General features: G+C 43.2%; 1 protein-coding gene across 1 annotated transcript in view; it reads left to right on the top strand.

Annotated features, from left to right (window-relative positions):
• Positions 1-2,188: 2,188 nt before the first annotated feature.
• Positions 2,189-14,515, top strand: part of LOC126272585 (interleukin-1 receptor-associated kinase 1-like) — a 148,314-nt gene continuing 135,987 nt past the window's right edge. The window contains exon 1 of the mRNA XM_049975511.1: positions 2,189-2,369. Coding sequence (XP_049831468.1) covers positions 2,261-2,369 — 109 coding nt within the window. The 5' untranslated portion in view covers positions 2,189-2,260. The remainder of the gene's footprint in view (positions 2,370-14,515) is intronic.

Below are 14,515 nucleotides of genomic sequence, written 5' to 3'. Positions count from 1 at the left end.
AGAGGCCGAACAGGTTAGTGACAGCGTTCTAGATACGTCTTCTGGGGCCACAGGTACCTGATAGTATGCACGCACCAAGTTTAAGGTGGGAAAGATGCGCTTACCGTAGGCGTTAAACCTGCAGTCCTCAATGTGTGGTACCAAGTATCAATCTGGGATTGTCCTTGATTTTAGGTAATAATAATACCACATGGACACGATCCATTGATCTTCTTAGGCATTACATGTAGTGCTGAAGCCCAACTTCTAATCATACTTGATGTTCTGCAGATACTCTGCACAAGCATGGAAGACAATTATTGCTTAGCTACTCTCAGCTTCTCAGGCGTCCAGTGGCGTGGTCGGACATGGACTGGCAGTCCGGGAGTTGTGAGGATGTAGTGTACTGTCGAGTGGCATGTGGGTGTTACGGTCAGTAGCTGTGTGGTGATCTCTTGGAACTGTTTAAGAAGTTAGATGTGGGGTGAGTCACCTGCAATCATTCATGCAGCTGTACCATCTATACAATATGTAATACCTTTTCTGGCCACACTGCACTGCACAAATACTATGACACCACTACATGCTTTATCAGGTTATCAAACTGTGCTAATCAACACATTTATTATGTATATGTTAAAATCAGCAACTATTATAATCTCTTTCTTTTTATCTTTTGTCAGTTTCTTTGAGACTCTTTTGTTACTTATTTACATGGATTCTATAAAATGGAATTATTAGAATATTTTGTCCCTCTAATCTATGAAGCAACTTACAAGTACAGCCACATCGTTTAGAAAATAAAAACCATCTGTTTCCTAGCATGTCAAAGATTTGTTCATAAGTATTCAGCAACCCCCACGAATTTTGTTATAACTACTATAACTATTGTCTACAACATAGTCCTCCAATTTATTGAGGAATTTGATGCGGTCTTTTGTTAGTGTTAAGTGTTCATTTAGACAATATACTGTAATACTTTCCATTTTGATAGAAATTTTTTTACATCGCCAATTTTTGCCTCTCTGCCATCTTTCTTGCTTTGTTTTCTACATAAGTCATTTATGTTTAAATGCATCAAAAATGTGCTTTTACTTTTACCTATGATTTTAAGAATAGCTTTTCTTAAGTGTTTCTTTTAAATATTTTATTCCCTTAGGCAGCTTGTCGCACCCATCACTCACATATTGTTTCACTTACTGTTTACAATTTTGCACATGTTAATAAACTTCTTGCTTAATTTTATCAACCCATATCTGTTAAATTACAGACCATCCTATGCGAAAAGGTATTATTGTTATATATAAATTTATTAGGATTAATAAATATTGTTGCTAACCTATTACACTGTCCTCTGACATGGTATTTTATTTTGTCTGTATATTTATCGCTCACTGATTACTGATCTTCTGTGGGTAGTGACACTTACTGTTATTCTTGAGGCTGCAAACACGTTTTTTGCTGTTCAGTCACATTTCTTGTTTCAGCACAGCTATGAAGGGAATTTGTCTCTCAGTGGGTAAAAACTGATTTGTAATTAGAATTATAATTAACATGTTCTTTTGACTTTTTGGCTTCCAAATGACTATTTAGCTGATTAGTTCTTAACTATGGGAGAGCAATGATTTTGCAACTTGAAGGTGTTATTTCTTGGAGTATATAATGCCGATTTTTAGAAATGCGTTTTCGACAATTTGTTTAACACTGTGCGTACTATTTTTGTACTTTATGGTGGTCCTTTTTTATTTGCACGTTGTTTATTAATTGTAGTTTCTATCTCTCTACTGAAGTCATTCATATTAAGCACACATACCTTTTGTGTTTCGTTACCGTAACAACACTTTAATCTGCAACCAATATTTTTTCCCTTTTGACTCTCACATTTTCCTCTTGCAATGATTTTATTTCACCTTTAAGAGCTTCAGTGTCTCGCATACCTTACGATTTTTGGTGTTGATTGAACTGTTACTACACTGATCTTTCGGCACTATCGTTATCTATTGCTTTACTTTAATGTCAGCATTTAATTTTTCGTGATTCTGTAACCGGAGGGGCGCCGTTTGACTGGTGTCGACATTAATTATGTTCGATACCTAGCGTAACAGTATCCACTGCCTTCTAAACGAATGACAGTGATTACCGCCTTCTTAGCAGATTGAGTGAAAACAGCTGTTGCAGTGAGAGTAGTTGACTGTTGAGTATTATGTTAGTGTGCGGTGAGAGGAGTGGGATATTTTGAATTTAGGTTGTGATTGTGTAACAAGTGTAAACAGATGACAAAATGACCAGTACAAATTCGAGAGAAGTTAAATATATTTACCAACTACCATACTATGAACACAAAGAGCTGTGCCGTTTGTTGGATCACAATGACAAGTGGGAAGAGCTTGGTAAGTTCCCTGTTCTGGAGGCGGCAAGAACAGGAAGTACATAAGTTTAGCGTCCTATAACGCTAAGATATGTATATTGATAAGATGATGGACTTTGTGAATGTAGTGCAAAGTGTACCAATTTGCTTTAAATAAATGATATCCTAGTATGTGAAGAGGGAAACTGACAGAACATAGCAATAACGCAAAAGTTGTGAAGAAAAATGGTTTCTACCGTTAAAACATTAGAAACCGTATAAATAAAAGTAAGGCGACAGTTGACACATTTACAAGCTAATATAATGTTACTGTAGAATTATGGAAGGGAGTGACTAAGCGCAAAAAATCTCTGTTTGGACAGAAACCACTAAAATTTGCCAATACTGTTTTGAACAACTTTTTAAATGTTTTTCTAAAATGAGTGAACCTAGAAGGAAAAAAAAGAAAAGAAAATCCGGGCTGGTAGTACTAACTGCTTAAAGGCTACTAACATGAAATACCTTAAGATTCATCAAACACTTGAAATGTTAATAAGATTATCTAGATTTAATCAGATTTTGATAACTATTTTGTGTTTGAAAGCACTGCAGTGGTTAAGAGTAAACTATTTCTTTTCATGGGATAACTTGATCATCAACTTATTAAAGGCTTTGTTTACATCTTGACTGTTTATTATTAGTATGAAACTATGAATGTCAAAGCAATGACTTTGACATGTAGAGTTGTTGATATCTAGCCTTGGATTATACCCCAATAGGGATTGAAGATCATTGTGCAACAACCACTGGAAAACTGGTATAGACCTGTATTAAACTATCATTTTTGAAAGCTGTTAATATATTACATGTCTAGCAATTGGGTTCAGAGCAAAAAAGGAAAGTAGTTTATAATACAAACATAGTAATGACTTGGTCATGAAAATTATGAAAACCAATGTGAAAGATGGTGGGAAGACATTTACAAAACACAGTATTAATTTGAAAAATTGATTACTTTTCAGATATTTTCCGTCAAATTTTGAGTGCTGTTTTGCTTAAAAAATTATTTGTAAATAAATCAGGAGGAGGAACAAGGTATGGATAAGAACTAATTTTAATGTTTCTTTTGCTGGGAAGAGAAATCTGCACCTAATTCACATAACATGTTGTAAGCAAGACTTACAATAAGTGTCAATAAATTGTCCAGTATGCTGTCATAAAAATGTATTTATACATCGAGGCTTCATCTGATAGTGATACAGTATTTGTCATCATATTAGTATGAAAATAAAAACAGACAAATGGTGAAGAACAAAACATTCTGAAACACTAGAAACATGAAATGAATAAAAACAGTGAAGTAAATGGAACTGACTTCCCAGGTAACAGTTTTCACAGAAATGAAGATTCTTAGAAGTCATCGTCCAAAAATTTCGTTGATTAATTGCTCATACTGGTTCCAAAGAGATCAGTCACTTATAAACAACCTGGTAAAGTTTTCAGTGGTTATCTTAGGCCTAAGTCACATCAGGCAAATGGCAGGCTGTTTTCTGGTTCCTTCAGCTAGGCTGTGGCCAACCACCTGCCCCAATCCTCATAAAAATTTCTTTAAATATTGTCTAAATCTGTACATTAAAGCCATTTATTTTCATTGTATTATGATAACAAATTTGGTATAATTATCATTGCATCTACATACATGTTCCACAAACCACAATTCATTGCATGGCAGAGGGTATCGTGTATCACTGTTAGTTATTCTCTACCCTCTTCCACTCGGGAACTGAACAAGCAGAAGAAAAGTGACTGTTTATATGTTTCTGTTGAAGCCCTGTTTATTATTATTATTTTTAATTTTTTTTATCTTTGCCGTCCTTACATGAGATGTGTGTTGATGATAGTAGAATTGTTTTGCAGTCTGTCACAAATGCTACTTATCTAAACTTTCTCAGTAGTGTTTCATGAAAAGAACATCATCTTCCTTCTATGAATTAACTTTTAAATTTGTGTAGAATTTCATTAAAAGTCACTTGTGGATGAAACCTACTGGTGACAAATCTAATGCCATGCTCCTGTATTGCTTCAATGTCTTTCTTTAATGCAACTGGCAGGGACCCCAAATACTCCAGCAGTGGGTCTACTCAAGAATGTGTCACACGACAGTTCTCTATGCAGTCTCCATTGTAGTTAAACTGCATTTTCATGTATTTCTCACAATAAATTGAGGTCGACCATTCACCTTATGTACAACTGACCATACGTGCTTATTACATTTCATGGACTCCTACAACATGACACCTAGATATTTAATAGATGTGACTGTATCAAGCAGCACACTAGTAATAATATATTCAAACAAAATGGGTTTGTTTTCCCTACTTGTCTTCATTAACTTACATTTTTTGCACATTTAGGTCAAGTTGCCATCCATCACACCAAATAGAATTCCTGTTCAAGGCATCTTTTATCCTTCTACAGTCAGTTGGCCCTTCCAGTACACAACAGCATCATCAACAACTAATAGCATACTACTTCTTAACTGATCTGTCAGATCGTTTACATATATAGAGAACAAGGGGTCCTATAACACTTCTCTGGGGTGCTCTGGGCTATACCTCTGTCTCCGATTAACCCTTACTGTCCAGGTCAGTGTACTGGGTTCTATTACTCAAGAAGTGTTTCAACAATTTGCATATCTGAGAACCTGTTCCATATGCTCAGACATTCATTAACAGTCTCCAGTGTGACATTGTGTCAGATGCTTTCCAGTAATCCAGGAATCTAGAAACTCCCTGTTGCCCTTAATCCATGGTTTGCAGCTTACCGTGTGAAAAAAAGGGTAAGTTGAGTTTCACATGGGATAAAAAATTTAGTTACAAATAGAGATCACTTTAAAAGGAGCCTGAAAGACTTACTAGTGGCCAACTCCTCCTACTCCATTGACGAATTTTTTAATAGAAACAAATGATGTGTTGTATGTATTTATCCTATTAGTATTGTTATTTCAGCTTAAAAAATAAAAAAAATGGTGACATGTTCCACATCCACGAGGATCTCCTCAACACGGATCTATGGAACGAAAAAGTAATCTAATCTAATCTTCTTATCCCATATTGATTTGTCAAGGAAATTTATTATGTCAACACTTGGAATTCTGCAGCAAACTGCTGTTAAGGGTATTGGTCTGTAATGTGGCGGGTCTATTCTTTTACCCTTCTGGTATACGAGAAGCCACCTGCAATTTTTCCAGTAGCCTGGTATTCCTGCCTATTGTAAGAGGTGACTGAAAGGAGTCTTAAACGTTTCGGCCTATATGTGATGGTCCCCGCTTGGGTTTGACCTCCATATTTCCAAATTCTTCCGAAGAGCAAGCCAGTTGGGGAAGGGTGCCTTACATGGTGCATTGTGTCCATCGTGCATTGAGACCTTTAGCCAGCTTTCTTGTCGTCTCATTGTCATCCCGCTTGCTCTCAATCTCTTGGGTGAGGATTTGTTCCCAGGTGTGATTTCCACCAGGCACAGTGCAGTGTTGCTTTTTGTGGAGACGACAACCATGGACTTCCTTGGACCTAATATCCAGCACGGTAGCCAGTCCGTTGAGGTGGGGCCGCCATGTACTCTGTTGGTTGTAGCCCCCTGACGACACAGGGATCGTTCTGCTGATGCCTGCGCCGTTAACTCCCCACATATGCCAAGGAGTAGATGCCTATCTCCCTGAGGCATTGGGACTCCCGGCAATGGCTATCCTGCCAGGTGGCCCTCGCTGAGGCTGGCTGGCGCCCATGTGGAGGTCCCTTGGTCAGAGTGGGTGGCATCAGGGCGGATGACCCGCAATGAATCTCTTGCTGGTGGCCAGCCGCCAGCAGTCTCTAAGCGTTCTTGGGCTCAATTCAACGCTCAGAAATATGATTCCAAATCATTCTCCACCCTGGCCACACTGTGGGAGGAGCACAAGGCTCAGGCTGGCAGTGTCACTTATTCGTCCCGGTTCCTTATTTGTACGAGAGCTGATGAGAGTCTTTCATGTCAGTGAAACCTCAATTCTTCGTAGAGAATTTAGAAGACAAGTTTGGGGAGATGGGGGGCTTGTCCAAAATGCGCTCTGCGTCAGTATTGATAAAAATGGCATCCTCTGCCCATTCACGAAGTTTACTTGCTTGTGACAAGTTGGGGGATGTTTCAGTTACCATCTCACCCCATAAGAGTTTAAATATTGTCCAGGGTATTATTTTCCATGTGGACCTTCTTTTGCAGTCTGATTATGAGCTGTTCGCCAATTTAGAGTGTCGAGCTGTTCATTTCGTCCAGCGCGTTCATCAGGGTCCAAAGGATAATCGGATTGCTACTGCTGCCTTCATCTTGGCTTTCGAGAGTGATACATTACTGGAGAAGGTCAAGGTGATGGTCTACTCCTGTGATGTCAAGCTGTATATCCCTCCCTCAATGTGGTGCTTTAAGTGCTGGAAGTTCGGCAATATGTCTCCCCACTGTACTTCCAGTCTTACATGTCGAGATTGTGGACATCCATTACATCCCAATACTCCATGTGCCCAGCCTCCCATCTGAGTCAACTGCAGAGAGCATCATTTACCTTGCTCGCCAGACTGCGGGATATTGCAGAAAGAGCAGAAAATCATGGAATGTAAGACCCTGGACTGACTGATCTATACTGAGGGTAAGAGGAAATATGAACGACTCCATCCTGTGCGAATGACTTCCTCATATGCCGCCCCTACGACAACCATGATAGCCCCATCAGTTCAGCGAATTCCAGCCGGCTCACCGAGCCATACAAGTCCACATGCCCCGTTGCCCATGGGGGGGGGGGGGGGGCACTACCCACCCTGTTGCTCCTGCGCCACCTACCTTGGGAGCAACACCTACCCCCCACCCCACCCGTTGGGGACGTCCATCCCTGCTTCTAAGCCGGAGAAGAGTCCAACTTCTTCGGTTCCTCTCCCTCACAAGGGGTCCCTTGGTTCCCTCCATTCCCAGGTTTCCACAAGTGGGTTAGGATGACACCCGGCAATGGCATAAGTGCCCACAAGCAGCTGGTCGTAGGGCTTTGCGATCCTCCTCCATCCCGGAGACTGAATCAGTGACCCCTCCTAGCCAGTGAAACCAAAGGAGCAGCAAGAAAAGCCCAAGAAGAAGATCTCTAAGATGAAGGAACTTGTGGTCTGAGGGCAAGGTAGAGATTCTGGTGTCCACTGAGGACCTAGATCTCGCCAGACTCTCAGACACAATGGATGTCACTCGCACAGGTACTTAGTTAGTGGCAGCAGGTGACCCAGTGGCATAATCCGCCTCCTCGGTCCCTTCACGCCTCTCTCGACCAAGGACAATGTCATCCTCCAGTGGAACTGCAGCGGTTTTTTCCACCATCTTACTGAGCTCCGACAACTTTTCAGCCTTCACCCTTTCCTCTGCATTGCTCTTCAGGAAACTTGGTTTCTGGCGATGCGAACCCCTGCCCTCCATGGCTATTGGGGTTATTATAAGAACTGGGCAGCTTTTGAGAGTGTATCTGCTGGTGACTGCATCTACGCCCTTCAGCCCCTTCACAGCTAGTCTGTCCCTATACACACACCTTTAGAGGCTTTCGCTATTTGGGTGTGGATGCCTCGGGCTGTTACTGTCTAAAGTCTCTATCTTCCACCGGATGGTGATGTCCCGCAGTATGTCCTGGCTGTGCTGGTAGCCCAGTCGCCACCACCTTTTCTGTTACTGGGCGACTTCAACGCCCATAACCCTCCGTGGGGTGGATCAGTGGCAACAGGTTGAGGCAGCATCATTGAGCACGTATTGGCATGACTCGACCTTCCTCTTTTAAATAATGGTGCCTTCACACATTTCGTGTGGCGTATGGCATGTACTCAGCCTTCGAACTTTCGATCTGCAGCCCTAGCCTATTACCATCTGTCCAGGAGTGTGCATGACGACTTGTGCGGTAGTGACCACTTTTCGATTTTTCTGTCACTGTCACAGCGTCACTCTTCTGGCCGCCCCTGCAGATGGGCTATGGATAAGGCTGACTGGGACTTGTTTACCTCCATTGTCACTATTGAGCCTCGTTCCAATGACGCCACTGATGCGGTGGTTCACTCGGTCACCACCAGCATCATTACTGCCACAGAATCTGCCATTCCCTGTTCTTCTGGGTCTCCTCGGCGGAGGACTGTGCCTTGGTGGTTGCCGAAGACTGCTGAGGCGATTAAAGATTGCGGGCGGGCACTCCAGCATCACAAGCGGCATCCCTCATTGGAAAACCTCCTAAACGGCTCCGTGCGCGAGCCTGCAAGCAGGAGTGCTGGGAAAGGTATGTCTCCACCATTGGCCTCCGTACCTCTCCATCGCAGGTTTAGGCGCAGATTAGATGACTATATGGCTTTTGGACCCCCGTCAGTGTACCTGCGTATTCACTGAATGGAGCAATCTGTACTGACTCCGGCACAATTGCAAACCGCATAGCGGAGCATTTTGCTCAGAGTTCCACTTCTGCAAATTACCCACTGGCCTTCCGCTCCCTGAAAGAGCAGTTGGAACGTCGGAGCCTTTCATTTGACACGCGACAACCTGAATCGTACAATGCTCCGTTTAGTGAGTGGGAATTCCAAAGTGCCCTAGCCGTGTGCCCTGAGACGGCTCCCAGGCCAGATTGCATCCACTGTCAGATTCTCAAACACCTCTCGGTGGACTGCGAGCGACACCTCCTAGACGTTTTCAACCGTATCTGGGTTGAGGATGAGCTCCCGTTGCAGTGGCGGGAAAGCGCCGTAATCCCCTAGTTGAAACCTGGCAAGAATCCACTGGAGGTGGACAGTCGCTGCCCCATTAGCCTCGCCATGCCAACGTTCTTTGCAAGTTGCTCGAACACATGGTGAGCCGGAGATTGAGTTGGCTGCTTGAGTCCTGGGGCATTCTGGCTCTGTCTCAGGGTGGGTTCCATAACAGCCACTCTGCTGCCGATAATCTGGTGTGCCTGGAGTCTGCCGTCCGTACGGCCTTTGCCCGCTGTCAGCATCTGGTCGCTGTCTTTTTTGACTTGCGGAAGGCATACGATGTGACATGGCGACATCACATCCTCTCTCCGCTTCATGGTTGGGGTCTTAGGGGTCCGCTCCCGATTTTCATACAAAATTTTCTGTCGCTTCGTTCCTTCCATGTGCATATTTCCTCCTGAGTTCAGGTGATTGGGGTGCCACAAAGATCTTTCTTAAGTGTCTGCCTCTTTTTTATTGCAATTAATGGGCATGCTGTGGCAGTGGGAACATCTGTCTCAGCTTCCTTGTATGCTGACGATTTATGCCTTAATATAGATCCACTGGCATGGCAGCTGCATGGCGCTATCCGAAAGGCGCAGGCTTGGGATGTAGTGCATGGCTTCCAGTTTTCAGCTGCCAAGATCTGCATTATGCATTTGTGCCGGCGACATACTGTTCACCCTGAGCCATGGCTTTATCTTTATGGCGAACCTCTTGCTGTGGTTGAGAAGCTTCGGTTTTTGGCATTGATTTTTGATACCCCGTTGACTTGGCTGCCTCATATACAGCATCTTAACAAACGTGCTGGCGGCATCTTAACGCTCTTTGTTGCTTGAGTCACACAAGCTGGGGTGCCAATTGGTCTATCCTACTACAGCTGTACCACGCATTAATTCAGTCCCGTCTAGATTATGGGAGCCTGGCTTACGGTTTGACATACACTTCCGCATTTCGGTTGCTGGACTCCATCCTTCACAGCGGGGTCCAACTTCCCACTGGAGCTGTCTGCACAAGCCCTGTCAACAGCATACTTGTGGAGGCTGAAGACCCTCCATTGCGGTTCTGGCACCAACGATTACTGGCCGCTTATGCTACACATGTTTGTAGTTTGCACAGGCATCCCAATTATCGTCTCCTGTTCCCTTAGTTGGTCGTCCATCTTCCAGAACAGCGGCTCCGGTCAGGGTGTACAATCGCGGTTTGCATCAGACCCCTTCTCTCTGCGCTTGAGGGTTTCAGTCTTCCATCTCTGTTCCCGGCCCACCTGCGTATACCCCCGTGGTATGTGCCCTGCCCATGCCTTCGGCTCGATTTCTACATCTACATGACTACTCTGCAATTCACATTTAAGTGCTTGGCAGAGGGTTCATCGAACCACAGTCATACTATCTCTCTACCATTCCACTCCCGAACAGCGCGCGGGAAAAACGAATGACTAACCTTTCTGTTCGAGCTCTGATTTCTCTTATTTTATTTTGATGATCATTCCTGCCTATGTAGGTTGTGCTCAACAAAATATTTTCGCATTCGGAAGAGAGAGTTGGTGACTGAAATTTCATAAATAGATCTCGCCGCGACGTAAAACGTCTTTTCTTTAATGACTTCCATCCCAACTCGCGTATCATATCTGCCACACTCTCTCCCCTATTACGTGATAATACAAAACGAGCTGCCCTTTTTTGCACCCTTTCGATGTCCTCCATTAATCCCACCTGGTAAGGATCCCACATTGCGCAGCAATATTCTAACAGAGGACGAACGAGTGTAGTGTAAGCTGTCTCTTTAGTGGACTTGTTGCATCTTCTAAGTGTCCTGCCAATGAAACGCAACCTTTGGCTCGCCTTCCCCACAATATTATCTATGTGGTCGTTCCAACTGAAGTTGTTCGTAATTTTAGCACCCAGGTACTTAGTTGAATTGACAGCCTTGAGAATTGTACTATTTATCAAGTAATCGAATTCCAATGGATTTCATTTGGAACTCATGTGGATCACCTCACACTTTTCGTTATTTAGCGTTAACTGCCACCTGCCACACCATACAGCAATCTTTTCTAAATCGCTTTGCAACTGATACTGGTCTTCGGATGACCTTACTAGACGGTAAATTACAGCATCACCTGTGAACAACCTAAGAGAACTGCTCAGATTGTCACCCAGGTCATTTATATAGATCAGGAACAGCAGAGGTCCCAGGACGCTTCCCTGGGGAACACCTGATATCACTTCAGTTTTACTAGATGATTTGCCGTCTATTACTAAGAACTGCGACCTTCCTGACAGGAAATCATGAATCCAGTCGCACAACTGAGATGATACCCCATAGGGCCGCAGCTTGATTAGAAGTTGCTTGTGAGGAATGGTGACAAAAGCTTTCTGGAAATCTAGAAATACGGAATCAACTTGAGATCCCCTGTCGATAGCGGCCATTACTTTGTACGAATCAAGTGTTAGCTGCGTGCACAAGAACAATGTTTTCTGAAACCATGCTGATTACTTATCAATAGATCGTTACCTTCGAGGTGATTCGTAATGTTTGAATACGGTATATGCTCCAAACCTCTACTGCAAACTGACGTCAATGATATAGGTCTGTAGTTCGATGGATTACTCCTACTACCCTTCTTAAACACTGGTGCGACCTGCGCAATTTTCCAATCTGTAGGTACAGATTTATCGGTGAGCGAGTGGTTGTATATGATTGCTAAGTAGAGAGCTGTTGTATCAGTGTAATCTGAAAGGAATCTAATTGGTATACAATCTGGACCTGAAGATTTGCCCGTATCAAGCTTCGCAACCCGTAAGGTATCTACTTCTAAGAAACTCATGCTAGCAGCTGTTCGTGTTTCAAATTCTGGAATATTCCATTCGTCTTTCCTGGTGAAGGAATTTCGGAAAACTGCGTTCAATAACTCCGCTTTAGCGGCACAGTTGTCGGTAACAGTACCATCGGCACTGTACAGCAAAGGTATTGACTGCATCTTGCCGCTTGTGTACTTTACATATGACCAGAATTTCTTCGAATTTTCTACCAAATTTTGAGACAATGTTTCGTTGTGGAACCCATGAAAGGTATCTCGATTTGAAGTCCATGCCAAATTTCCCGCGTCTATAAATTTTAGCCATCGGGATTTTGCGTTCTCCTGAACTTCGCATGCTTTTTCCGTTGCCTCTGCAACAGCGTTCGGAACTGTTTTGTGTACCATGGGAGATCAGTTCCATCTCTTACCAATTTATGAGGTATGAATCTCTCAATTGCTGTTGCTACTGTATCTTTGAATTTGAGCCACATCTCATCTACATTTGCATAGTCAGTTGGGAAGGAATGGAGATTGTCTCTTAGGAAGGCTTCTAGTGACACTTTATCCGCTTTTTTAAATAAAATTATTTTGCGTTGGTTCTGGTGGATTTGGAAGAAACGGTATTGAGCCTAGCTACAACGACCTTGTGATCACTAATCCCTGTATCAGTCATGATGCTCTCTATTAGCTCTGGATTGTTTGTAGCTAAGAGGTCAAGTGTGTTTTCGCAACCATTTACAATTTGCGTGGATTCGTGGACTAACTGCTTGAAATATTTTTCGGAGAAAGCATTTAGGACAATCTCTGAAGATGTTTTCTGCCTACCACAAGTATTTTTGCCAACATATCAAGGGAATGTTGAAGTCCCCACCAACTATAACTGTATGAGTGGGGTATTTATTTGTTACGAGACTCAAATTTTCTCTGAACTTTTCAGTAACTATATCATTGGAGTCTGGGGGTCGGTAGAAGGAGCCAATTACTAACTTAGTTCACCTGGGGTGAAGAATGGTGCGTCCTTCCTTCACCCAACAAACTTCGGACCATCAAGGAGGCTACTGGTTTCTTGCAAGGACTCTGTTGTCCTCTCCCGGCCTTGCGTTGGCCACACCTGGGTGACGCACATCTATTTATTGTGTGATGAGGACCCACCTTTATGTCTGCGGGTCAGCTTTGACTGTGGTCCACATCTGCTGCACTTTTATCAGATGACTTTGCGATGGCAGATTTAGTTTAGAGTTTTATTCATGCATGGGGTTTTTATAGCTTGATCTAAGTGTTTGTCCTTTTTTTGTGTTGGGTCTGACCTTTGGTCTATGATTTTAGACTGGGGTTTTTAGTGCATTTCTTGGTGGTTGGCTTCCCCCCGGCCCCATGTGGTCGGCCAACCACTGTCACTCTTAGTGTAATTTTAATTCCTTTTGTCTGGTCTCTGTCTGTGTCTTTCTTGTCCTGTGTCATCTCTTGTCAACTCCATTGTTTGTTTCTATTCCTTGTGGGTGTTTAAAGTTCATGGAAAAAGGGACCGATGTCCCCAGTAGTCTGGTCCCTTCAATCCCATAAACAACAACCACCACCACCACCACCACCACCACCACCACCACCAATAACTTATTTTCAACATCACAGGCACTATAAATACGCCTCCAGTCAGTCTTATGCAGCAAATGTATGAAAGTGGCTACATTGTTTATATTGTCCTCTTGGTATATTTATCTCCAATTACCTATATTTGGCACAGCTACACTATGTGATCAAAAGTATCCGGACACCCCCAAAAACGTACATTTTTCATATTAGGTGCATTGTGCTGTTGCCAAGTACTCCATATCAGCAACCTCAGTAGTCATTATACATTGTGAGAGAGCAGAATGAGGCACTCTGCAGAACTCACGGACTTCAAACGTGGTATGTGATTCGGTGTCACTTATGTCATACATCTGTGCACGAGATTTCCACACTCCTATACATCTCAAAGTCCACTGTTTCCGATGGTATCGTGAAGGGACATTTACTGCACAAAAGCTTACAGGCCAACCTCACCTGTTGATTGACAGACTGCTGACATTTGAAGAGGGTCATAATGTGTAATAGGCAGACATCTATCCAGACCATCACACAGGAATTCCAAACCGCATCAGGATCCACTGCATACACTATGACAGTTAGGTGGGAAGTGAGAAAACTTGGATTTCATGGTCGAGCAGCTGCTCATAAGTCACACGTCACGCCGGTAAATGCCAAACGATGTCTCGCTTGGTGTAAGGAGCATAAACATTTGATGATTGAACAGTGTGGAAAAACATTGTGTGGAGTGATGAATCACGTTACAGAATATGGCGATCTGATGTCAGGGTGTGGGTATGGTGAATACCCAGTGAATGTTGTCTGCCAGCGTATGTGGTGCCAACAGTAAAATTCAGAGGTGGTGGTGTTATGGTGTGGTCGAGTTTTTCATGGAGGGGGCTTGCATCCCTTGTTGTTTTGTGTGGCACTATCACAGCACAGGCCTAGATTGATGTTTTAAGCACCTTCTTGCTTCCCACAGTTGAAGGGCAATTCGGGGAAGGTGATTGCATCTTTCAACATGATTGAGCGCCTGTTCATAATGCACTGCCTCTGGCG

This window comes from Schistocerca gregaria, chromosome 5 (genome assembly GCF_023897955.1).
Source record: "Schistocerca gregaria isolate iqSchGreg1 chromosome 5, iqSchGreg1.2, whole genome shotgun sequence".
Classification (NCBI taxonomy): domain Eukaryota; kingdom Metazoa; phylum Arthropoda; class Insecta; order Orthoptera; family Acrididae; genus Schistocerca; species Schistocerca gregaria.
Note: the sequence above shows the minus strand (reverse complement) of the source record. Positions and strands in the feature narration are given on the sequence as shown.